The sequence below is a fragment of the Protopterus annectens genome, chromosome 4.part1, assembly GCF_019279795.1.
Source record: "Protopterus annectens isolate FY-2018-M chromosome 4.part1, PAN1.0, whole genome shotgun sequence".
Taxonomy (NCBI): Eukaryota; Metazoa; Chordata; order Ceratodontiformes; family Protopteridae; genus Protopterus; species Protopterus annectens.
This window is the reverse complement of record NC_056734.1, coordinates 402,463,854-402,491,123: the sequence shown is the minus strand read 5'-3', so window position 1 is coordinate 402,491,123 and position 27,270 is coordinate 402,463,854. Positions and strand designations below refer to the sequence as shown.

The following is a 27,270-nucleotide window of genomic DNA, read 5'->3' as shown; positions in this document are numbered from 1 at the left end:
TACTGAAAGGCATAATAATGTGGCGAGATTGTTAGACTGGAGATTGTGCAAACATTATGGTATCGAAGTGGCTGAAAAACATTGGAAACATTAGCCACAGAGAATCATAGAAAATGATGAAGTTTACATCACATGGGATCACCCAATACCAACAGTCCAAAAGATAGATGCTAGAAAACCGGATATAGTGGTCCAAGAAAAGAAGACAAAAGTAGCATTGATCACTGAAACCTCCACACCTAGTGACTATAGTGTCTTGCATACAGAGAGAGACACAAAGTCATAAAATACCTCGATCTGTAGGCAGAAATGAGAGCCATGTGGAAGAAAGATACCCAGACAGTTCCAATAGTAGTAGGAGCAACTGGTCTTATAAAAAGTAATTTACAATCATATTTAGATATGTTACCAATTCATGTAAAACCGTACGAATTGCAGAAGGAGTTATTACTGGGCACACTGCGGGTGCTGCAATGAGCACTTTTGGCTAACATCAAAGAGTGAAGCAATACTAATTTCATGAACTTTAATCGTAGTTTGACTTGGGAATGGGGTCCATTCCCATCATAGTATTAGAAACCCAAAAAACTTGAAGAAATTAAAAATGGCAGATTACCTATAAGTATGACATACATAATGTCACTGTCACTCTCTCCCTCTCTCTCTCTCTCTCTCTATATATATATATATGCATATATATATAAATAAATATATACATACAGATACATAAACATATATGAAGACATACACACACACACACACACACACACACACACACACACACACACACACACACACGCAGAAATGTATCCCATGAGGTCCTGTTAGTCATATTTTCATTTCAGAGTTTCATCATTAATTGCTGTGATGCTTTGAGGGAGCAAGCAATGATTTCTCTGACATTTTTCTTTGTATCTCTCTTGACTAATTTGAATCTTTCATTAAGTCACCATAAAACCTAATATTTAGCATCTCAGTTCCTCATCTGAAACAATTCTTGAAGGCCATGCCAAAATAATCCCGCATACCTACAAATGGATTCACATTCTCATTGTAGATAAAGCTTGAGATCTGAGAGAGTTGAGTGAGCATTTGTATATCACAAAGCCAGTATGCTGCTACACTGATGCCTTTCTTGTGTGGTCACATGTCCCTACAGGGACAGTAAATTAAAAATTTTGATACATTTGCTCATACAGTTCTAAGAATTCATGTTTCCAATGAAGACTTCAGTCAGACCCAGCAGATCTCACAACCCCCCCAACATCATTTTGCTTCCCTGTATCTAATGTTCTATGAATGACGTCTTTAACATAAACTGCTTTCTTTTGTCTTATTTTCACATGCTGCCATCTTAGTGTTGACCTCTACTTAGAAGGAGGTCATTCTTCATGGTCTTGGCCTCTCTTTTTGTGCCTGTCCAAAATAATCAGTGTAATTTATGATGCTGTAAACATCACAGAATGGTTCTTCGAAAGGTATACATCTCTGTTCCTTCACCCTTCTCAATGGTCCTTTATGTGCTTCAAATTCTTTCATTTTTACCATTTATAGAATCATACTAGTGTGTTTTATGTTGTCTAGATGTCCTTTCTATTACATTCCTGCACCGTCATGGACCAAGACCTCTGTGAAATCCTGCTTCCTCTCTGTCCTGGACTCTAAGTCTCTAAATGTGCTCTTGGTAGAGTCAGATACCCCTGAAGCATTATTGCTTTCCTTCTGTCACACTGTTTTATTCTGTCATTTTCTTCCCTGATGTGTCTGGGTCTATCCGACATCACTTCCCCTACCTTGACTTCCTGTCACTTAATCTTGGTTGTGAAAGTGTTCACTTCATTGCCTCCTTCATGAAACAGTTTGTGTCATCTCTTCTTCTTTGTCCTCACATTTGACACCCTTCTTTATGAAGATTGTTACTACCCCTCTATGTCTCACAGGTCTGTCATTTATTAACAGCTTATATCCAGAGCACAGCCATGAGTCATGACCCACCCACTTGTAACCGCATTATGTTTCTACTGTAGCAGAGCAGTCACTTTTCCATCCTGCATACTTGTTTGCAGCTCCCCATCTGCATAACCACACTCTTTGCAATGTAAAGTAATACTACTCAACTACAATCTGAGAATGCATTCATTCACACAGACTTAAATGGGCCCACTTGTTTCAACTGCAGTGATTAAATTAGTTGTTGTTTGTGAACTTGTCAACATCTCTTTAGCCAAACTACCTTTTCCCTCTCCACTTTCTCTGTCATGTTTCCTGAGTTCACTAACTGTGGCAGTAATTCTGACTTATCTCTATGCAGTAAATTTGGAAACTAATAGACTCTGTAGGTATTAGGCCCCATGAGAGGGGAAGATGTTAGGGCCACCAGATGCATGGCACCACTGACTGAGGTACTAGTAAGCACATTGTCTGAAGAGTAAGCTAAGATATGGGGAGGAGTAGCATTCTGCCAACTCTTTTATCCTGTGAGGAGAAGTGGGCTTCAGCCAAGACACCAGTTGTTATTCATGGAGGGAAATGACACTAGTCCAGAGGCATATGCATACGTAATGCAAGTGGAGAATTGGGCATGACAGTGGATGGTGGCATCCTCTACAGCTGTGAGGGTGGCACTGTACCGGAGTACCCTGAACCCCTCCAGGCATTCTTCTACCCTGACTATGTAAACTAAGGATGTTCCTGTTCTAATTGGAGACTGAAGCCATGGTGTGAAGGAGCAAGTTAGACAGGGACTTGGAAGGGTGAGTCAGGTGATCAGATGATGGAGGAAGAGTCTGTAGGTTCATAGGAGATTACTAGGCTAATGTCTCAAGATCCTTCATAAGTCTTGCCAGTTTTACCCATATTTTACCCAATTTTCGATCCCTAGAGGAAAGTTAACAAGGGTCAGCAAGTGAGATTTTGACTGTAGTTACAGATTGCCTCTGTCCATAAGGGACATGGGCCCAACTCCAGGAGTGAATTTGTGATTTTCCATCCATCGGTCTGGATTGCCCTTGAAAATGGTCAGGAAAAGTTTCTGCTTCATGTGAATAGGAAGCCTATTCCATAGGAGGGGTAATCTCTGGAAGACATCTCTGTCTCCCCAGCATGAACTATTCATGTCAGAGATCAGGTTTAGATCTTTGGAGCAGGTAACCCTCATGCAGTTAGTTTTGTGAATATGCAATGTTTTCATTAGGGCTTGGTCAGAGACTGCCTTTTAGGTCAGACACAGATCATCCCTCAGTATTCAGTAAGAAACTTAATACAATGATATGGCTTTTAATCAGTCCACATATGACATGTTGGTCATACCCTGTATTTTCTTGGTGAGAAACCTCTGAGGACGTTACAACTGTTGCTGATGCCCGATGAGGTACATGCCAAAGGGTGCATTGTACTCAGTTATTGGTCTGATGAGGACTAAATACAGTGGTACTGTGACATCCTTAGATCTGGATGCCATGCGCTCCTAATAAAATGAGCCACATAGAAGGATTTTCTCACCATCATGGAGACATGGTGGTCAAAGTTAAGATTGTTATCTAACTACCAGATTTCTCACCACTGGGTCCACTGTTAGGGTGCCATCAAGGGCAAGGGTATTTGATTTTCTAAGGGATATTATTATGCACTTCTTTGCATTTAGTTTGAGGCCATGGCTGTAACACAAACCATTAGTCTTTTTCAACCATTATATAGGATATCAACATTGTTTGGGGAGTCAAAGATTGCCCCCTGCTTGCAGTCATCAGCAAACTTGGTCAGCCAAAGGCCATGTACATTTGCCTAGACATCTGAGAAGTATATTCCAAACAGGAGGAGATCCATCACTGAGGCCTGTGGTACTCCACTGGTGACTGGCCTCTTACTGGATGTGGATTCCCCACTCCAGCAACATGACTCTTATCTATGATCCATTTGGCTATCAGTCTGGTGATTTATAGGTATATGCCCAGTTTTATGAGTTTATCTATAATACCAGAGTGGGATATTGTGTCCATTACTCTGGTGACCTCCTCAAAGATGTCCACCAGATTGAGCAGGCAGGATCTGCCTGGAACTGGTTTGGGTCTACAGTCTTGAGATTTCCTATGTCATTGTTAATCAGGTCCATGATTATCCTTTCCATAGCCATGCATAATGAGGCTAGTCAGACTTATGGGTCAGTAGTTTCCTGGGCCAGTTGGTGGTCCTTCCTGTTGCAGAGGGATGGCTGCTGTTGCCCTCTCCTCTTCTGGGACAAAGCCTGTCTGTAGATTGTGGTTAAATAGATATCCGAGTGGATCTGGAAGGTCATGTTTCAAGCTATTTAATAAGCACCCTGGGATTCTGTCAGGGCACATTGGTGTCATGTTTCTAGCGTTGGAGCATGCAATGATAACCTGTTCTTTTGTGATAACAGCAAAGGAATGGTAGGGGTATTTTATGGGGAGTGACTGGAGGGGGTGAAAGTTCAGCTGAATTTATTGGCCAGCAGGTTTGCTATTTCTTTTGGATGAGTATAAGTAGTGCCATCTACAACCAACTCAGCAGATTGTTAAGTGTTTCCTTTAAGATTTTGGGCATAACTAAAAAATGCTTTGTGTTTATCCTTGGCTTGAGAGGCAATTTTGGTCTCGTATTTAACTTTTGATGATGTGACTAGCTCCTTAATTTGCCTGTTGAGACTAATGAGGGATTTTTTTCTCTGTTGTGCTTCCTCCCATTTACATCAAGACAGGAATTTCTTCCTTCTGTTGTATAGCCAGAGGTCCACCAGGGTGGCCTGTTTTTCCAGCTAGACCTGGGTTTAGTTTGGTCAAGTACTGCTGATTCAATGAGGTTAAGTGGTTATACAGGGCATTCATGCGTACTTCTGCATAAGCCTCTTATGGGGCTACTATGGTTACACTTATTTCAAAGGAAGCTGATTTTTGATCCAGTCCCACCAATGAGAACATTAAGCTGAGGGGTGCAACTCTCCCCTATATTTGTAAGTACTGTGTCAAGGATATTTGAGCCCTTACGTGGAGTACAGTCAAGCTATTCCAGAGCATTTGCATTGACAAAGTCCAGGAATCTCTGAGCCTGCATGTTAGTGGTCATATATTTTTCCAAGTTTATGGAGGGGTAATTAAAATCACCCATCAGTAGTGTGTTGGGTGAATGGTTAGTGTTTCTAGTAACTTCAGATATGCACAGTGGTTTTCATGGCTCATGGTTGGAGACATAGCTAGCAATGATATGGTGGGGGATTTTGCCATCGGTCAACTGGACATGGAAGTAGCTCAAACAAATCATCCTGCTTGACAAATCTAAAGGTGTTAGTGCTTTTTATGTAAATGGAAACACCTCTTCCTTTCATTTTTTTCTTTTTCAGAATTTGGTTTGAATGTGTGATAAGTGTCACAGTCTTGCACTGCTGGGGTGCTTTCTGTAGCCTTGAACCATGTCTCTGTAACTGCACAGACATCAGCATTCTCCAGGACAAGGAGATCTTCCAGGGAAATATCATTTCTTGTTAAGATTCCTAGCATTGAGCAGTAATACCTTTAGCTTGGCATTAGAAGAATGTGTTATGTTTGTTTGGCACTGCCTAAAAAAGGCAGTATCAGGGTGGTTAATGCCTTGGCTAGTATTTGAAAGCCTAACAGCAACAGGTGCAAGACCATCTTTGGCAAAGCAGCATGGTCTGTCAATAATGTTGTCCCAGGCTGACAAAGACTGGATCTCCTTAGAATGACACGAGTAGCTAAGCTGGTTACTGAAGTCAATCATTTTCTGTTTGTATTGTGGTATCTTTCCTGGTGAGGGTAAAATACTGCTCAGTTTGAGGCTCATACCAGCCTACAACATGTATTCAGAGAGGTCGATCATGTCTCTTTTCATATATTCCAGGAAGGTACATCTCAGGTCATTCACACCTACATGAACTATGACTAAGTCATACTGGTTCTTGTGGTTTAGTGACCTGAGTTCCTGTTTGAGCTGGCAAATCCTGGCACCAGTGAGGCAACTGACTGTAATGCTCTCTTTATCCAACATGGTGAGGAGGGCATCCATATGCCTCACAATGGAGTTTCCTATGACTGAGATGTTTGAATGTGTGGTGTTTCACCTTAGGGGATAGCTTGTGGGGATACTGTGTTGTGTATTTTTGTGTGTAGTGATCAGTGTTGACTTGGTTTTGTTTACAAGTGGTTTCTGAGGACAGTATACAAGAGACCTCTGAGGTTGTGGCAAGTTACTTGAGAGTACCAATGCATAAGCAGGTTTACGTGTGTTTCCTTATTTAGTGAAGGAAATTATGTGCATGTGCTAACAACCTATGTGTCATTTGATTTGTCAGTATGTGAGGTTCAGGTCTCAATTTTCATAATGTAACTACATCTCTCACATATTGTGTTTGTTTATTTCAGGATTAAGTGGTTGTCAGTATACATGAGACAATTGCTACATAACCTCAGGATGCCCATGTCTACCAGGCTGGCAACAGTGATAGCAGAAAAGTACCTTTCCAAGGTTTCAGGTTTTTTACTATGGGTTTAACCAAGGAGAAGAGTGGAGAGATTTAACTGGACTGGGATGATAACACACGGGTGAACAATGGGTGCTATACTCAGTGTGATCTCAGCTATCCAACAAGGTGATGGTGCTCTGCTCGCAACTCAGATGCTCCTAGAGCAGCAGTGGGACTGGGGAAGGCTGCAGAGATAGTTATTCGAAGGGTAATTTTAAACTTGATAGCATTTGCATCTATACAGGGCACTGTTAAATGCTGCTGTGTGGAGAACAGCCTAGCACAAACACTGGCTTATAAAACAAGTTGTGCAACAGCAAGGCCTACAGACCAGTCTCAGGATACCACACAATAAGCATTCAGCCAGCAAACCCCAACTCAGATAGGTTTGCTACAGTACACTTCTTCCATAAGAGTGCAGTCATAAAACCCTCTTAATATAAAAATGCTGACTTTAAAACTCAAGTGTGCAGGGAAATCATGCTGTTTAGATGCCACTATCCTATAAAACTAGCAGATACAATGTAAATATGTACTACAGCAGCAGTGGAAACAGTTCAGCTTTGAAATTCTGCTAAAGTATGAGAATGTAACAATACAGGACACTTATGAAATATAGTAAAATAATCAGAAACATTATAAAATGACACTTATTTTCATTCATTTATCAGTGGATGGCTTTAGATGCAGCAGACTCTGTGTAAATCTCAAGTGAAGAAGCCAAACCAAGAGAAGCTCTGAGGTTCTAAGGCATGGCTGATAACACACATGCATATTGCCCTGTAGGTTTTTCCTAGTCTGGAAATCTTAAATCTAATGGCTTGTAAAATATAAGACCTAGGCCTAAAAAATCTTAATGGCATTATAATGGTATTTCATGCAAAACCCTATATGGAGTGTACCAAGAAAGCTAAACATCTTAAAAATGATATGCAAAGAAGGACTTGTTAATTTAAGCTTTATTTGTATATGACTTTGTAGGAATCATTTTATAGAGAGTAGAATGGACAGCAGAATGAGAAAAATGTCTGTTTAAAGTGTATTATACAACAACCCCCCATTAATATTCAAAAACATGCACGCTGATTGGTCAGCATGCACGTTGTAAATCAGTTATAGTAATGGAAAAAAGGTCCGGTTGCCCGGACTTTTTCCATTACTATAACTCTTTTTTTAAGCAACGGAGAACGCAAGATCTCCATTGCTTCATACTGTCCTGCTATGTTAACGAGACAGCTTTAAAAAAAGCAACAGAGATTCTCTGTTGCTGTTTTTAAACCTGTTTTGCTATGTCAAACTCCTTTAACATAGCGAGACAGTTTGTAAAAAGCAACGGAGATCTTGCTTTCTCCGTTGCTTTTTTCAAAACTGTCTCACTATGTTAAATGGGTTTAACATAGCGAGACAGCTTTAAAAAAGCAATGGGGATGCTCCGTTGCTTTTTTAAAGCTGTCTTGCTATGTTAAACCCATTTAACATAGCAAAACAGTTTGTAAAAAGCAACGGAGATTTTGCTTTCTCCGTTGCTTTTGCCCACAGCTCTGATGTACTGCGTAGGCATGCGCAGTACATCAGAACTGCCGCAGAATACCAGACAGCTGTGGAAGGGCAGCAAGGAGGCATTGTACAATGCCATTATTTAAGAAAAGTAATTCTTTTTTTTCTTAAATAATGTCATTGTTTAATAGCAATAACCCACTTCTGGGTGTGGGTAATGCTAGAGTTACCCACGGCTGGCTTTGTTTGGCCACTCGGGCTTCACCCCCGTGACCAAACCACACCAACCGTGGGTAAATCCAGCATTACCTACACCCAGGCGTGGGTTATTGCTATATTAGTCCTGTGAAGTATGATCCATACAAGGGATTCTTAGTGTTTTGTATATAAAGATTCCTAAGGCCAAATACTATTTGCCAGTTGTCTTTGAAATGGTCATAGTCTACATCTTATACTAGATCTTGTAACCTAAGATTAGTTATTGAATCTGTATACTGTTACTGAGACACATTTGAGGCAGTAATTATATTTTTTTCTGGTCCATAAGCTACTTTATAACATGTCATTTCTGCAGTCCCTTTCAATCTTTTTTTTTTTCAAAATTAGCTTAATGTCTACATAGGAGTTAAAATGTTTTGCCTGGATCTAAGCTGGTGAATTACTTAGGATTATGGCCCTTACATTCAGTAGAAACTATCTGAAGTTCAGAATTACACACAATGTAAGCCAATGTACCTCAAATCTTTCACAGGAAGAAGCCTGCACAATCTTATCTGCATTCTGCATTTTATCTTTTGACAGTTAGCACACCTCATGCTATTTTGCTGCCTAATTGTTAATCAGTACACATTTTATATGTCAGTTAGTGTCATGGAAATTGTCTTTATTATGGGTGTGATGTTCCCTACTCTGGGCTAGTAATCGAGGAGCTTCAATCCTCACCATTGACACTGGTGAGAGCAGCCACTAGGAGAAAACTGGATTCACACAGTATTTTCAGATGCAACTCTCTGCACCAAGCAAAATTTCCCTTAAGAGCACACTGGTAGCACACTCCAGACCTGGGGCTGGACTCTCTGTCTGTCTTCAGGCCCCATTCAAGACTCCACAATGACCACTTTGGAGATCTGTGTCCCTGTTCTAAGTAGCTGACACACACACTTGGATATTTGATTTTCACACACACATGCACACACACACACACACACACACACACACACACACACACACACACACACACACACACACACACACACACACACACATACACACACACACACACGCACCTGAGAAAGACTAGCACACATTCACCAGCTGTGCCCCCTCTGCCAAAATTATAAGGTAATCATAAGTTCATAGGTTCATGGGTAAGTATTAGGCTATCTGACCGAGGACATCTATAAGCCTAGTCAGAAAGTGTTGGCTTTCGCCGCCCCCTTAGATTATTTCCCTGTGCCTCTGTCCAGCAGAGCCATTAGTTCCCTGTGCCTCTGTCCAGCAGAGCCACTGCTGCCACCAATCAGCTACCCTAAGACTCTTTTTTTTATTTTTTTTATTTTTACAAGGTTATGCAGTTATACTGAGTGAAATTAATACTAATAAAAATGGTTGTGTTGAGAAACAGCAAGGCTTTCAGGTACTCTCAAAAGTTAAAATGTTTTCTAAAAGACCAGCCACAATGAAAAGTTTAAATATATTTAATAATAAATAACAAAAGAACATGAAAATTCTAAATATATATTTGCAATAAACACCAGTTTCAGTCACAGGAAATATTATGAATAACACAGATGGATAGATTCACACAGATACAGAAGAACAGTACTTAACTAATCTCATTATATTTTCCTGACTGATCTGAAGAATTACTATTCCCTGGTTACTTACTAAAACAAGACAAGATGATGTGTGTTGAGTTGCTTACTACAGCAAAGCAAGATGAGGTGTGAAGTTGTGTGAATATCTGTGAGAGATATTTCCTGTCAAGTTCCAAAAAAAAAAGTGCTGCTGTGAGAGTTTCAGAATGTCTCTCAATAATATCTGAAAAAATCCCTTCAGTGCTGGTTATAAAATGACATCACATCTGGTCACCTGACTCTTATACAATACACACACAGAGCTTTGCTAAGATCTGTTGCAACATCTGAAATTATAAAACAATTTCAAAACGTTCATCCTTCCAGGGTAGCAATTAATTCACCCCTAAGGACAATGCAGTAAGATTCCTAGTCCTGGTTTTCCCATTTTTGTCACTGGCTGCAATCAGACCTGTAAGATAAAATCTTTATGTCTAAACCAATCCATTTAATTTTCAACCTATTTTTCAAAATTAGCTGTACTGAGATTAACATCTTCCCTTCCAGAATTCTCTGTTAAAACATATACATTTAATCAGTTACAATAACACTGTCCGGAATACGTGTATGTCTCATTTCTGCCCTGCAGGACCCACTGTTGATGCATGTTTAACACAAGCAACTTTACAAATGCATTTTTAAAAGAAGCATCTGTACAAATCAGTGTGATAGTCAAAAGGCATAACATTCTTTATAAAACTCCAGCCAGCTATGCTGGCATATGTTATACATGCACTGACCTACACTCCCTGGCATAGATGGTACTACCTCATATCATTACAATGGGTATCTAATATATAAAACAGATACCTGTTTTAAACTTTTGATGTTATGTGATCCTATCTCGCCTACATTCTGAATGATGGGTTCGGAGCCGATCCCTCGGCTCCGACTCGGCACGCTTATGCCAAAGAGCGAAGTCTCTTATTGGCTGAGCTTACTATATCCCAGGATGCACCACTGCCAGTCCCCCAGATCTCGTTTGCCGCTTCCCTGCGAAGACGTGGTCTCGAGCTGGCTGGGCTGAGTAGTTTTTATTAACTAACTTTCTGTCAGTTTTTTGCTGTTTTTGCTACCAAAAGCTGTTTTAACAGCTATCGCTAACTTTGTGTACGTTTTGGATTGAAAATTGTTGTGTGTGATTGGGTTGAGTTTGTTTTCGGCCCCCCTCCATCCAGGGCCTTTCCGGACTGTCAACCTTCAATACAGGGTCTCTAGTAATACCTTAGTTAGTTTAGAGTTCCCTATACTTTGTTCAGGAGTGTTATATTAAGCTATTACTGTAAGCATAGCTTTATTATCAGTGAAATTTAGTTTGTTTACTCTTCTGTGTAAGCGACTTGAATTGTATAACATCATGTCTCAAACCCTAGGCCTTCGGCTTTAAAAATGTTCGAAATGTGGGTTTAAAATGTCTATCACAGACGATCATTCGCTCTGTGTATATTGTCTCGGGGCAAAGCACTTACAGGAGTCATGTAGTGTATGTCATGCTTTTTCCTCAAGGGTCCTCCAGGAGAGGAAAAATAAATTGATTCTTAAGGGGTTAGTCAAACCCTCCTTTGAAGAAGCCTTGGCATCCTCTCCGGCTCCGGCCAAAAAGAAAAGGGCTTCGGTTCCGACCAGTCCGTCGGATCCGACTGCCAAGAAACTTAGGCAGGCCTCTCCTTCGGCTCCAAAGACTTGGAGCCGAGGTTGAACGGTCTGCCTCGATGCCACCAGTATCGACTCCTATGGCTTCGGAGCCGATGGCTGGGGCATCGAGAGGCGGGTCACCTTCGTCGGCTCCGCTGCTCTCGGAGCCGACAAGGGTCGCCGCTCAGACACTTCCTCCTCGGCGAAGTCTACCTCGGCACCGATGGAATCTGCTGTGAGTATTCCTCGGCGCCGATACTCATCGAGTCGCCGAGCTGGTCCCCTAGCCCTTTGGGGCCGATGGAGAGGCCTTCTCGAACCCGTTCTGTTTCCTCTCGGTCTTCGAGGATGTCGGATTCTGATATCGACAGGGTGCTCCAAAGACTGTTCCAGTCCCCAGTCTTCCAAAAATTTGTTTCGGTTCCGACCCAGCTGGTTTCGGAGCCGATGACCTTGGCCCACCCCGTTGCCATTCCTCCTCCGACCGCTTCGGCTCCGTCGGAGCAGGTGCTGTTGGAGCCGGTGGAGATTTTAGGGTCGGCTCCGACCCTTACTCCAACCCGGGCCTTCGGGTCCGAGTTTAGTACGCGGACTTCTTCGGCTGGACCCGGGGGTGATGTTTCGGGACCTATGCTTTCGGTTCCGAGCCTCCCCCTCGGTGCTTCGGCTGCGGGACTCCCGTCGGCTATCACGGCTCCGGAGTCCGGACACTCCCAGGATTCTGGGGGTCCGGCTTTCAGGGCCATGAGGAGTGCCTTGGCCAAGTCCTCTTCGGCCATCTCCCCGGTTTTACCAGCACCTTCCCTGGGCGTGGAGACTGGGTCTTTGGCAGTTCCCCTGTCCGTAACCAGCGGAGCCCCGAGGCCTGAGGTTACCCCCAGTGGGGGTTCCCCTCCTCCTGAGGGTTCTTCGGAGTTATCTTCAGAGGAACCCCCAAGGAAGAGATCGTGCAAGAGGAAGCACGTGGACTCCCCCGAGTCTATTACATCGGACACTGATATGGATGATGCGGAGGGGTCCCCGAAGTCGTCCTCGGATGATGTCTCATTTGCAGACATCTTAGAGATCCTCAAACAACGAGGCGGCTGGATATCCAAACCCCCCTCTGCTGACGAATCAGTGCTCCTCAAGGCCTTTGGGGCTCAGCCCTCCGCCTCCTGGGTGTCTCCGCCCTTCGACGAGCTTCTGGATTTAGTTTGTCGAAGGGCGTGGGAACATCCAGATACTGTGGAACCAGTCCCTTCTCGTCCAAATAAATTCTTATCTGCTCCCCCGAGAAGGAGTTCCTTACTAAAGGCGTGGCTGTAGATGCCATGGTGGTGGCATCTGCTACACAACAGGACGTGGCAGAGGCTTCAACGTCTATCCATCCTCCTAATAAGGAGTCTAGGAGTATGGATAGGTGCGGAAGCGCACCCTGACTTCAGCGGCCTTTACCTTAAGGTCTCTGAACTATTTGGCACATTTTACAAGGCTTCAGAGGGACCTGGTCAAGGAGTTGTCAGATTCCCTCTCGGGTAACCTACCTGAGCAGCTAGCCCAGTCGGTTAGCTCTCAGTTGGCTATCCTTACGTCAATTTCTAACTCGTCCATGAGGCTCATTTCCTATGCGGCCGAAGGCGGGTAGAGCGGCAGGCACAGGCGTGGCTCTCGAGACAAGCCTGGCTCCGCTTGTGTCAGTTCGGAGGCCTTCAAGTCTTCCTTCGCCGACGCTCCCTTTGATGGGTCCTCACTGTTTGGACCCAAGGTGAAAGACACCCTTACCGCTGTGAGCAAGAGGGAAAACGTTATCTGCCGAGGGGCCCGTTATTCCACTCCCTTTCGGCCTTACCCCAAGGCCAAAGGAGGGGAAAATGTGGTTCAAAATCTCGCAAGTTTTTCTCCCAACAGCAGGAAGATTCCCGTCCAGAGGCAGAGGGCGGGAAATTTTTCAGGGAGACGCCGTCCCAGAGGCGGCAGAGGGCCCCGCAATTCTGGAGACCGCGAGTCCTTTCGTGGCTCTTCAGCCTCCCACACGACATGAGGGATTGCCCGGCTGTGCTGCTCGAGCCAGTCGGGTGTCGTTGCCAAGCACCTAGAAGCCTGGGAGTCAATCACTCAGGACAGATGGGTGCTTCGGATCATTGCCGGAGGTTACACCATCCCATTCAAAGACTCACCCCCTCCGTCCAAGAGAATCCCGGACCCACCACCCAGTCAAAGGGAAATAGCAGCCGCAGAAGCTTTAAAGCTGCTAGAAAAAGGAGTCATCCAACCGGTCCCCACAGACCAGATCGGATCAGGAAATTACTCCAGGTTCTTTTAGTGCCAAAAGACAGGGGACCTGAGACCAATATTGGATCTCAGCAGACTGAACCAATCCGTACGAAATCCAGATTCAGAATGGTCACGTTACAATCCATTCTCCCGTTGTTGGAGAAGGATGTTTGGATGTGCTCCATAGACCTCAAGGACGCCTATTATCACATACCGATACATCAGGCGTCCAGAAGGTATCTGCGCTTCAGCCTGGGAGTCAGTCATTACCAATTTTGTGCTCTGCCCTTTGGTCTCACCACAGCCCCCAGGGTGTTCACCAAGTGTTTGGCAGTAGTGACGGCTCACCTGAGAAGTCTTGGATTCCAAGTGTTTCCCTATCTCGACGACTGGCTCCTGACTGCCACCACCAGGCATCTACTAATGGACTACCTCAAAGCCACCATCTCCTGGGTGTTTCCCTAGGGATTACATTCAATTGGTCAAAGTCTGTCTTGCTGCCCTCTCAGCATAAAGTTTATAGGGGCAGAGATAGACTCAAGATTGATCTTGAGTCTTTCTTCCTGCCGAAAGGATCCGAATCTTACAGGGCCAAGTTCAAGCTCTGATCTCGAGATCCAAAGCCCCAGCCAGGATGGTCCTACAGGTTTTAGGCTCAATGTCTGCCACGGTTCTTTTAGTTCCCCTATCAAGATTACACATGAGGATTCTTCAGTGGCTCTTGTCAACTCAATGGTCCTTTCAGGATCTTCCCCTCAATCATCACATCATGATTACGGAAATATGCAAAGGGACCTTCGCTGGTGGCTTCAGACATCCAACTTGGATCAGGAAAACCCTTTGTTCTCCCCTCCAGTAGTTACCCTGACGACAGATGCCTCCCAGATAGGGTGGGGGCATTGTCTGGGCAGGCTAGTTCAGGGCTCCTGGCTCCGGACGAAGCTCTTCTCCACATCAACGTGTTGGAGATGAGGGCTGTACTTCTATCCCTACAGGCCTTACACAAGTTTCTTCCACAAGGCATCATCGCCATCCACACAGACAACATGTCGGTGGTTTGGTATCTGAACAAACAAGGAGGGACCAGATCGTATCCCCTTTGCAGAGAGGCCATGAGAGTGTGGGAATGGGCTGTAGCTACCAACCGCTTCTTGGTAGCGACCCACATCCCGGAAAATCAAATGTATTGGCGGACAAATTAAGCAGGACAATTCTTTCTCCTCACGAATGGTCTCTAAACCGCACAATAGCAGCTCAGGTTTTCAAGAGATGGGGACCGTGCTGCACCTATTTGCAACGCCACAAAACACCAAGTGCCAGAAGTTCTTCTCCTTGATTCCACATCAGGAAGTACCAGCCATGGATGCTCTAGCACAACCTTGGCCAACAGGGCTACTTTATGCCTTTCCTCCAATTCCACTCCTTCCCAAAGTTATTCAAAAAGCTTCTCAACTGGGGTCTTCAATGATTCTGATTGCCCCATACTGGCCTCGTCAGATATGGTTTCCTTACCTGAAAAGCATGCAGTGGACGATCCGTGGACCTTGGACCTGATCCCGGATTTGCTAATCCATCAGTCAGGACATTGGCATCAGTCCCTTCAATCTCTAAAATTGACAGCTTGGCTCCTCCACTTCCAACCTTAGTTAGAAGGCACACACTAGACCCGGAAGTTGTTCACATTTTATCTTCGCCCACAAACCCACCACTAACAAATTGTACCTCAGTAAGTGGAAGAGGTTTGCTATCTGGGCTCAACTCAAGGGCTTAGACCCTATCACTGCTCCTGTCCCAGAGGTTTTGAAATTCTTAACATCCCTGTTTAATCAGGGATCTTCTGTCTCAACTATTAAAGTCCAACTAGCTGCTATCTCGAAATTCCATGAATCCACGGATCCTCCTTTGATGAGCAGCAGACTATGTAAAACGTTCATTAAAGGTGCCAGTCTGTTAAGACCACCAGTTTTTCATCCTGCACCTCCGTGGGATCTTGATTTGGTGCTTCGTGCATTAACATCTCCCCCTTTGACCGGGCTGCTACATGCGAATTAAAATATCTGTCTTGGAAAACGGCATTCTTAGTGGCTATTACCTCTGCAAGGAGAGTCTCAGAGCTTCAAGCCCTGTCTATTAAACCACCGTACTTGATTTTCCACAAGGATAGAGTATCACTTAGGCCTAATCCATCCTTTGTCCCAAAGTCTGTTCTAGTTTCTGTCTTCAACAATCTCTAGAGCTACCAGTTTTCTTTCCAAAATTCTCTAATGAAGCAGAATATACTCTCCATAAATTGGATGTTCACAGACAATTACGCTTCTATTTAGACAGGACTCGACAACTTCGTAAGTCAGACCAGTTGTTTGTGTCCTTCTCAGATAATAAATTGGGCCAGACCATTACAAAGCTACAATCTCAAAATGGATCAGAGATTGCATAACTCAGGCCTATTCTTCTTGAATAAACATCTTACATCATCTATCAAAGCTCATTCTACCAGAGCTATGGCTACTTCTATAGCCTTTCATTCCAAGCTCGCTATTTCGAAATTTGTGCTGCGGCTACTTGGTCCAACCCGACACTTTCATTTCCCATTACAAATTGGATGTGGCATCTAAAGGACGAGCATCATTTGGTTCCACGGTACTCAGGAGTGTTTTCCAGTGAGCCACCCAGGATTCAGGTGCTAGGGACGCTGTCCCATCATTCAGAATGTAGGCGAGATAGGATCACATAACATCTTTTAGTTATGTACTCACCATAACTTCAGATGTTTGGGATCCATCTCCTACATTCCTGATACCCACCGCCTTCCCTGCCTTGCAGATCAGAAGAGATGGAACGGTTTTGAGCTCCACTGTTTTTATCTTGTTTCATCTGACGATGTTATATAAGCAGGGTATGCATGTGTGCATGTATGCGGACAAACTAGATCTGGGGGACTGGCAGTGGTGCATCCTGGGATATAGTAAGCTCAGCCAATAAGAGACTTCGCTCTTTGGCATAAGCGTGCCGAGTCGGAGCCGAGGGATCGGCTCCGAACCCATCATTCAGAATGTAGGCGAGATGGATCCCAAACATCTGAAGTTATGGTGAGTACATAACTAAAAGTTTTTCTGTCCCTCTGTGAATGTGTGTCTGCGTATGTATTTGTACATATACTTTTACTGTTGTTTCTTTAGTAATGCTTGCATATCTAGTGTTACAGATAATTTAACACATGGGTATGTTTATTTTTCATCACTCCTTCAATGAAAAAAACAAGTCTGTAGCCTGCAGTCTTTGCTCACTGTCTAACCTTTGATGTCTCTATTCTGTAGCCATTCTTTTTCATCCAGACATTATCCTTATCACTGTAATATATTTCTGTCAAAATTAGAAAAAATGAATGCTTTGTCCAATGTTAAACGGCATTATTCATCAAAATGGAAAACTAAGCAGTTAAGTCAAAATGCAGTGAAAAAGTCAGATGCAGGAAAAGACAGACACACTTAAAAATTCATACTGTCAGACTTCATTAACAATTAAAAGGAATCGCAAAGTAGATTATGTAAAATGGCCCTTTCATCCAAAGATTGAGAAAGAATCATTCTTATTAATTTTACATATGAATTTTTTAGGACATTTTTACCCTATGTCATGATTCAAATGATATATGCTAATGATTTATACATTGTCATAGGATGTCACTAGCATAATGCTTTTTATTCACTGGCTAAGTCACAGTGTAATGGCAAAGTAAGTCAATAAATCAAAATCTTTTTTTACCCTGAATGTCACATAAAGTCTAGTTCATAAATTCTGTTCCTAAGCATTGCTAGCCCACACAGCCATAGTAAAATTCGGAATGTTTTCATTGTATTAAACTGGGAAAATGATTGCCATTCAATCATACAGAAATAAATGCGTACCTGTGAAAATCAATGTCATTTATGTTATTTCTTTATTTGTGCATTTGTTATTCTTTCTCATACATCACATATCCATTTGGCATCTAAGCTCTCTCAAATGAAGTTTTATATGTGTGAAATACCCTTATAACAATATGCTGATCTGTAATTTAAAATATAGCCCAATAGATATTTTTACATTTTCGACACTGGAAGATAACTTGTTAGAAATGCATATCTTGCTGTGTATTTTTAGTGTAATACATTTGTCTAGTAGTCAAACTAACTTAAACCGGGAACACTTATAAGCTGGAAACACTGGAATCTCGAATTTCAGTATCTCGAGTTCATAAAGTGGAAGGATCGGAAGATCACAACCATAGAAGTGTGAAATTCAAAATCTTGAATGCGGGAGATTTTGAATTAGCGGTTCTGGTGTTGCGATGTGTTCATGGATTCAGGTAAGTGTTTATGTTTAAGAGTGTTGGGTAGGGGCTGTAGTGTGTGTTAGTTTGCATTGTTACTGTGATATGTGTGTGTGCGAGAGGAATGTAGTTTGTGTGGTGGTGTTTTGTGTGTGTGTGTGTGTGTGTGTGTGTGTGTGTGTGTGTGTGTGTGTGTGTGTGTGTGTGTGTGTGTGTGCATGTATATGTAGTGCGAACTTGGAGTTAGAATATTTAAGTAGGGGGGACCGGGTGGGTGCAGGGGGGCTTGCCCCCCTGCATATAATAAGGGTAGGTGTGTGTGCTAGTTTAGTTGTGTGCATGTCTGTCGTAATGGTGTTTGAAAGTGTTGGGAGTTTGAATTTCGCGGTTTTGCAGTTTCGGGATTTAGGGCTTCATGATTGTGTGGTTTCAGGTATTTGGATTTTCTAGTTTATGGGCTCAAGATTCTGTAATTCAAGATTTCAGAATTTTTAGCTTATAAAGTGAATCCCTTAAACCACATATTTCATTAAAAGCAAACTCCTTTAACTGTTATCTATATACTATCATCAAATTGGTTTTATTGCTTTAATTGCCATATGAATTTGCAGTGGAATTTTTTTCATTTATGTAGGTTGATGAAACTGTAATGGAAGAAAATGTCTATTATGGTGACTTCAACACATCCTGCCCCTCCCTTCTTCATAAAATTCTGCAATTTACCTTTCTATACATTTTTTCAGGAATATCAGCTGTCATAATGAGAACCACAGCCTTCTGGATAGCTGCAAATGAAGCAGGTTACAAAGAAAAAGGGCACATCTATAAATATAGTAATTAGCAGTTTGTAGAAATACTAGGTGACCATTCACTATGCAAGGTGAGAGAAAATGAAGAACAGTGTAAAAATTCAAAATAAATGAATCCTTTTTCTTCTGTTTCTAGTGCAATTTTGTATCTAAATGGAGATTTTGATGGAGGAGAGTTTATCTTCACAACAATGGACACCAAAACAGTTACAGTAAGTATATTTCTGTCAATTCTCTGTTTAAGTTTTTCAACACAGAAAGTTCAAAACCTTGTTCTACATACAATCAGAATATGTCATGTGTACTAAATTTGTCTTTTATTAGAAATCATGTTTTTCGGACAGTACAATCAAACGAGAAGTGATGTGCCACACCCCCCCAGGCTTATCTTTGTTATAATTAAGGAAGCATCTTTTCACTTTTTTCTACTCTTAATCCAATCAGTCTGTGCTGCTGAAGATGAAGTTTGGTGTTGCACAAAGACAAACAGACTACATTAGTGGCATACCATCTTCCATCTTGGGCACTATGTCCTAGTGAAAGAATTTTCAACTATTAGATCAATACAAGATAATTTGGGTCTATTTTATTCCTGCGAAAGCCGAATCAGTTGAATACAACTCGTGCGACCCATAACGAGTGAAATACAAATACGTCGAATGCACTAAACCGCGAAATTCGAAATTTCGATCTCTCATAGTTGGCCAACCCCACCGCCCACAACATACTACCTACCGAAATACAGAAAAAACAACACATACACACACTAACCAAAACCCTACTTCTAACCCTAAAGTAAAGCACCAAAACCCTACTTCTAACCCTACACTAAACCCTACATACACAACTATCTATGCACTGTCCATAACCCCTCCCTAACCCTAAGGTCCGTAACTACCGCACACTTACCCTACTGAGCTATACCCAAACAAACTAAATATTCCACACACATACACTTAACAAAACCCTACACTAAACCTTACATACATTACCTAACTATGCACTTACCTTAACCTGCACCCTAACCCTAAGGTCCGTAACTATCGCACACTTACCTTAGGGAGCTATTCCACAGATGGGCCAACTATGTGAATTCGATATTTCCACTTTTGTGGTTTAGTGCGTTTGATGTACTCGCATTTCACTTGTTATGTGTCATGTGAATTGTATTTGACCGATTCGGCTTTCGCTGGAATAAAGTAGACCCGATAATTTCACTATTAACACAATAATAATCACTTTACTTGATCTTGAAAAGCTATGATTTCCAGTTTATTTATCTGTATTAAATGTTTGAGCTCATACTGATGTTTTAAATTATAGATATTCCACCTATAAGAAGAAAATATACGTCACATCCTGATATGCATAAATAGCTGTGCTATTTCTTTGTGGACTGGAAGAAATTATTCCACAGGCTTTGTAATGCTGTTGAATCAAAACTAACGTCTGTAATATCAACACATCCTCATTCCATGATGGCTGCCTACAGCATGATGGTTACAACTTAGGGCATTTTGGCAGTGCCTTTCTCTAACATCATAACCATTTGCTTCAGCAGAGCAATGGAAGAATATGTACTCAGTATGGGACATGTGCTCATTTTATGTAGTCAGTGACTGACCACAACAGTTAAAGGAAGGTACAAGAAGCAATAGATTAAGTAATTGAAGGACTGCTAATCTTCTTGAAATTTTAAACATCTCTCTTCACTGCAGTTACCCTGATGCCTTTCCCAAGACTGTCTGTGCACTGTGTATACACTGACCCAGGCAGTGTTGTGTTATTTACAGTGGGTCAGTATAAATGCTCCAAGCAATACAGCTGTTGCAAATTTGGGCTGACCATAGTAGCTGGGATATTAGCATTTATTTGTTTGTTTGCTTATTTATTTATCAATTCATTCATTTATTTGCTTATTTATATTTATCAGGACACTAGACTCATCAATACTGACCAGTTTCAGGGTCAGCCCGACTGAAATACAAAAAAAAAAAAATAACAAAAAAGGCAGAAATGCAAGCAGTAACACAATTGTTCAAATTACTTATACATAAAAGAGTGAATAATAAACAATATTTACATTAGTTTCTAAAATGGGTCAACCTTCAGTAATTCTGTGAGAGGAAAGAAGAAGAGAAGTAGAAAGGAGATAGGGATTGTGCGTTAGGTGATCCTTTGTTGAAGCAGGAGCATTTGACTTGAATGAAGATGTACTTTTTAAGTTGCATTCTGAATTTGGAGTTAACTGTTCATTTCCTTTTGGTCAATAGGGAAAGCCTGCTAAAGAGCAGATGCCCGAGAGGAGAATGCATGTGCAGTGCTAGTGGGTTTGGTTCTAGGTGTAATGAGAATTGGTGTGGCTTATGAGTAGTGTCTCAGATTGTATGAGGACACTTTTTCTGGAGGTTTAGCAGTAAGACAGGCTGGAGTAGTTTGTAGAGGTATGTTCCTAACACTAGGCTAAATCTTTGCTTAAGGGTAGTCATCTGGCTTTTCCTACAGTGACAAAGTGATACTCACAGAAAGGTGAGTTTGCGATGAATTGGGAGATGTTGTTGGAGATTGTCTAGATTGTGGTGTTTTTCATGGAGGTTCATGTTCTAGATGACAGAGAAAATCTCCTTTGCTGATGGCTCCTCTGGCTGGTTGTGATAAAAAATGGGGGTATCTTTTTAGACCAGAAGAGAAGGGAGTTTATGTTTGCTCTCATTCTGTCTGTGTGGAAATGGAAGTTTAAAGATTGATCAGCCATAATCCTACATATTTAAAGTTAGGAGCTGTATCTCCAGTATGGTTGTGTAAGTCAAAATCAGCTAAAAATCATGTGCTTGGTGAACTTTTTGTGGAGAGATTAAAAAGCAGTTTATGGTTTGAGCAATTGGTGGAGGTCATGTAAGTTTGACTGGAGTTGTTGATATGGGAATGACTTGGTCAGGAAATAGCAACTGCAATTAGGATGAAAAGATGATGAGGGGAAATCAATTTTGTTAATGAATATGGAAAAGGGAGGCAGAAATGGTCCCTTGTGGTACACTTTTAGTAACAGTTACAAATTCTGATTGTGAATATCGTATTTTACCTCTGAATTGTCAATTATAGTAGTCAATGAGGTCAAATGCCTCTGCAGGTCTATAATTAGGGTATCTGTAAGGAGGCCTTTATCATAGTTTGCAGGATGTCATTGATTAGGGAAGAAACTGCTGTCACAGTATTTTGTCCAGGCCAGGATTTTATTTTATTTATTTATTTATTTTATTTTACATTTGTTGACCAGGCTAGTCTGGCTGGATACATGTCCATTTTCAGCAGAGGCCCAAGGAGAAAAGCTCCACTATATACTAAGTACATTACATAAAAATTAACTATTCTAAGATATAGCTAAAATCAGAGTATACAAAAACAAAGGATTGAAAAGATAATTTCAAAGAGAATCAAGTTTACAATATGCAGTTCATTAAATATCAAACAACTGTGCAAAATGTACATACTTAAAAACTCAACAGTAAAAGGAACAAAACTAATGTAGGGTAGAGATGAAAGAGTGGAGGAGAAAACAGAGTAAGAGAAACAGGTTAGTCAGGTGTACTGCAGGAACAAAGCCAATGATTTTGGAAGTACAGTTTAATTTTCTGTTTGAAAAGTGGCAGGGATGTAGTCAGAGTTATGTCACAAGGTAAGAGATTCCAACTTCTACCTATTGTGTTACTGAATAGAGAATCACCTGCTGTGTTGTTTGCCTTTATAGATTTTGTCATGAGTTTACTAGATGAGCGAAGTGAGTTGAGATTGTTGTAAGGGATTAGAAGTTGTGAGAGTATAGGGGTATTGTCAGGTAGGTGTAATATATTGTGGGCAATAGTGAGTTGAGGAATTATAATGTGGTTTTGAAATTCAAGCCAGCCTAGTTGTTTTAGGTTTATACAATGGTGGGTCCTAAAGGGGTTACTAGTGGCGAGCTATATTGTTATAGCAAGTAGCAAGTTTGTTTAGATTGGTTTTCTTAAGGTTTGTATAAATTGGGGAAGCATATAGGAGGGTTGATAAAAGGTGAGATTGTGCAATCTTGGTTCTAGTTATTGGGGTTAGGAAAGGTTTGATCTGATATAGGGAACCTATTTTTCTGTTAACTAACCTGATGTTGTTGTTAATGTGCTGATCGAAGGAGAGATTATTGTCAATGGTTATTCCTAAAAGTTTTGTAGTTGGATCAGGAGAGATGATAGTACCATTATTTGAGGAAATGGAGAAGTTTAAAGGGGGGGACCGAGTGGTGGGGGTGAAGAGGAGTAGTTTTGTTTTTTTGGCATTTAATAGGAGAAACCGTCTAGAAAACCAAGTTTCTACAGTATTAAAGGTATTTTGGGTCAGTGAGATCAGCTCAGTAGAGGAAGGTGCTGAGCAGATAAGGGTAGAATCATCTGCGTATTGTATGCAGGTTGCTTGTGGGATCGCAGTCTGGAGATCGTTAATAAAGAGGGAGAACAGAAGTGGACCCAGAATGGAGCCCTGGGGAACTCCGATGGAAATGGGCAAGAGAGATGAGATATGGTTTTCCCATATTACTGCTTGTTGTCTGTTGTTAAGATAAGATCTAAACTAATTAATGGCGAGTTTATCACAAGAGAGAGATTCAAGAATGGTTATTAAGATAGAGTGGTTCTAAAGCTTTAGAGAGATCAATGAAAAGAGCGGAAGAGAGAGTATTGTTGTTTCGATTTTTGTCAATAGTATCTACAAAGGAAAGAAGGGCAGTGGTGGTACTGTGGTGAGGTCTAAAGCCATGCTGACAGTTTGCTATTATATTGTGTAGAGAAAGATAGTGAACAAGTTGCTGATGAATACATTTTTCCATGATTTTCGCAAGGGGTGAGAGAAGGGCAATTGGTCTAAAGTTGGAGAAGTCAAGGGAGTTACCACCTTTATGTAGTGGGATAATGTAGGAGACTTTCCAGATGTCAGGGATGGTTCCCTCTTAGATAGTTCTGTTTATCAGTAAGGATATAGGATATGTAATTTCTTTGGCAGCTTTCTGGAGGAAAAGAGAAGGAAGCTTGTCAGCAGAAGGGGTACAAGGTTTCAGTTTGAGAATGAGTCTGTAGATGAAAGAAGTTGATATAGGTTTTAGAGAGAAGTTGTAGGAGGAGTTAGCTATATTAGTTGGAATATAAGGGTTGTTGGTGTTCATTTGTTTGGCTAGGGATTGGATAGTTTCAGAGAAAAAAAGAGTTGAAAGCATTAGCAGTCTGGAGAGGGGTTTCTGGGTCAGCATTAAGAGGGGAAGGAGTTTTCGCAATTCCTGGGGAAAGTAGTCTGTTTACTGATGACCAGAATTGTTTAGCATTGTTAAGATGGGTGTCCTGAAGTTCACAGTAGAAGTGTTTCTTGTCAGAGATTATTGATTTCTTAGCCTGATTTCTGAGCTGGCGGAAATGAACTAAATCAGGGTTTTGTTTATGGCATCTCCATTTTGTCCATGCTTTGTTTCTAGTATGAATGAGTTTTTTAGTATTGTTGGTAAGCCATGGGGCTGTTTTGGTCTTTACTCTAATAGAACGTTCTGGAGCATGTGTATCCAGTATGGATAAGAAGGTAGTGTTAAAGAATAAGACTGCCTCCTGCAGGGGAAGTGATTTTAAGCAATTCCAATTACATGCTCTCAGTTCAGCTTGAAAATGTTCTAAGTTAAAATGTTTGGTAGAACGAATTAGCCTTGTATTTGGGAGGTTAGCACATTCTGACTTTTGTCTAGTAATGTAGGTTAGGGAGTGGTGGCTGATATTGTCTGGCATAGTACCTACTTTATACTGTTTGTTGACTTTATTTGTGAGTATCCAGTCTAATATACTCTCTTTCTTATTGGGCTTATTGACTCTTGTAGTTGAGGTAATAGTTTGGGTGAAACCATGAAGGTTAATATGAGAGGAGGGATTATCAGCATTAATTGTGTTCCAATCAATGTTAACGTCGCCTAGAATTATGGTTTCTTGGGGGTAGGTGGTAGAAACCCAACTAAGATAGTCTTCTAATATTGGAATGTTGTTACCTGGAGGAAGATACAAGCAAATAATGTAAATTGCTTTTTTGGCATTAAGTTGTAGTTTAATAATGATGGCTTCTATTTTGCTATCTTGGTTTGGACATGCTGGTTGAGTAGAGATGTTAAGTTGATTTTTGAAAAGTATTGCTACTCCACCACCCTTACGTTTTAAGCGGTCATGTCTTACTATATTATAACCTTGGGGTATAATCTCTGAGTCCTTTGTGCCTGGGTTTAGCCAGGTTTCAGAGAGGCAGAGAATATCAAAAGAGTGGATATCTAAGAGGGCATGGATGAAGGGTATTTTCTTATTTATGCTTTGAATGTTAAAGTGTCCTATGAGGAAGTTATTATTGAGGTTAGGTGAGCAGTTTTGGGGAGGAGGGGAGATAGGGCCAGGGTTGGGGTGGATGTCACCATCTTGTAGTGTTGGATTAACTAGTTTAGTTAAATATTTGCTATTTAGAAATGTTAGAGGTTTTATTTTTTTGTCTGATTGTAGTAGGTAGGTAAGGTGATGTAGTCTATGGAATTTAGAAAGATGATAGCTCGGGGTGGAAGTAACATTAGAGTATGATGTGAAAGTGAGTATAGTAGAAGTGTGTTTTTGTGAGGAGTTATGATAGTTGTTAAGTGAAATTTCAAAGAATGTGAGATGGTATGTTGAGAGAAGGGTGGTCAAGAGTAAGAGTGAGAGTGTAGGCATAGTTGGTGGGAAGGGAGTCATCAATGCTGTTTGGATGAAAGCAGATGATACTTCTGGATGCAGAGAGAGAGCTGTGTGTAGGCTATTGTTCTAGAAGTTTATCCAGTGTTGGGAGTATGGATATTGGACAACAGTAATTTGCTTTGGCAAGGGTTTATTTAGAGGAGTATTCTAAATTGTGACATAGTGTTTTGCATCAGACCAAGACTGTGTGTGTGTGTGTGTGTGTGTGTGTATGAGTGTGTGTGTGTGTGTGTGTGTGTGTGTGTGTGTGTGTGTGTGTGTGTGTGTGTGTGTGTGTGTGTGTGTGTGTGTGTGTGTGTATATGTGTGTGTATATGTGTGTGTGTGTGTGTATTCATTTATTTGCTTATTTATATTTAACAGGACACTAGACTCATCCATACTGATATATATATATCCCTCACCAAGAATGATGCCACAGTATGAAGACAAGATGATCAATTTCAACAATTGGCTTACGTATTGGTGTCATTCAAAGGGGATCCAATGCCTGTCAGCTTGGGATGATATGCATGACAAGCCACGATGCTTTGTTAGGGACGGCTTGCACCTGTCACCCCTGGGCTTTCGGATATTGGCAAAGGCTCTTGCTACCCCCATAGTGCCTTTTTTAGGCAAGGCTCAAAAGACAAACCCACCTCCATAGGTATCACAAGGGATAAGAAACTAAGAGTAATGCTACTCAATGCTAGAAGTCTAAACCTCAAGATGCACTCACTCGAAACTCTCCTTAGCATGGAGAACATTGATATCTGTGCAGTAACAGAAACCTGGTTCAGGGCTCCCGAGAGCACCCCAGCACTACCAGGTTATACCTCATACCATGCTTTTCGGCCCCAAAACTTGGACCGAACCACAAAAGGAGGGGGAGCATCGATATTCATCAAAGATACCCACACCTCCAGGTTGGTGGCAAAGCACGAAGCATCAGAGACTATCCATGTGCAACTAACAGTGGGTAAAACTGCCTTCCAGTTTATAGCCTGCTACAGACCACCCTCCCAAACCCAGGAACCCCACTCGGCCTTCCTGAGAACACTGGAAAATATGAAGGTCTCTCCGAACACCATTATATTGGACGACTTCAACTACCCAAACATAGATTGGGAGCATTACTCTAGCTCCAACACCCTTGCCCAAGGGTTCCTAGAATTCATAAACTCAAATGCTATGGAACAACTTGTTACCACTCCCACAAGAGGGGAAAACATACTGGACCTGATCATCACCAACATGGGGACTCTATGCTCCAGACCAGAAGTGTATCCCTCACTGGTAAGATCAGACCATAAACTGATCTCACTGGATATTCACATCCCGACCCCACCCCCTGCCCAGAAAACCACAGTGAAAAACTTCTCTAAAGCAAATTTCACACTCCTCAAAACTGAGGTGGAATCCTTCAAAGCCCCCGGGCCTGTGGAAAATATGGCCCAGACCGCAGAATCCTTTATAAATGCATTCTATGAACACCTTCAGGACTGCATGGATCATGCAATCCCAAATAAAACCAAGACCCAATCCTCCAAAGGCAGGCGACCTGTCTGGTGGACCCCAGCCATAAACAAACTATACAATAGAAGGAGGAAGCTACTACATGATAGAGCAAAATCCCAAAAGGGAAGGCATCTCTGATCAGT

General features: G+C 41.7%; 1 protein-coding gene across 1 annotated transcript in view; it reads left to right on the top strand.

Moving 5' to 3' along the window:
- P3H2 (prolyl 3-hydroxylase 2) overlaps window positions 1-27,270 on the top strand; it is a 1,547,814-nt gene that overhangs the window by 1,440,870 nt on the left and 79,674 nt on the right. The window contains exon 13 of the mRNA XM_044070221.1: window positions 18,998-19,073. Coding sequence (XP_043926156.1) covers window positions 18,998-19,073 — 76 coding nt within the window. The remainder of the gene's footprint in view (window positions 1-18,997; window positions 19,074-27,270) is intronic.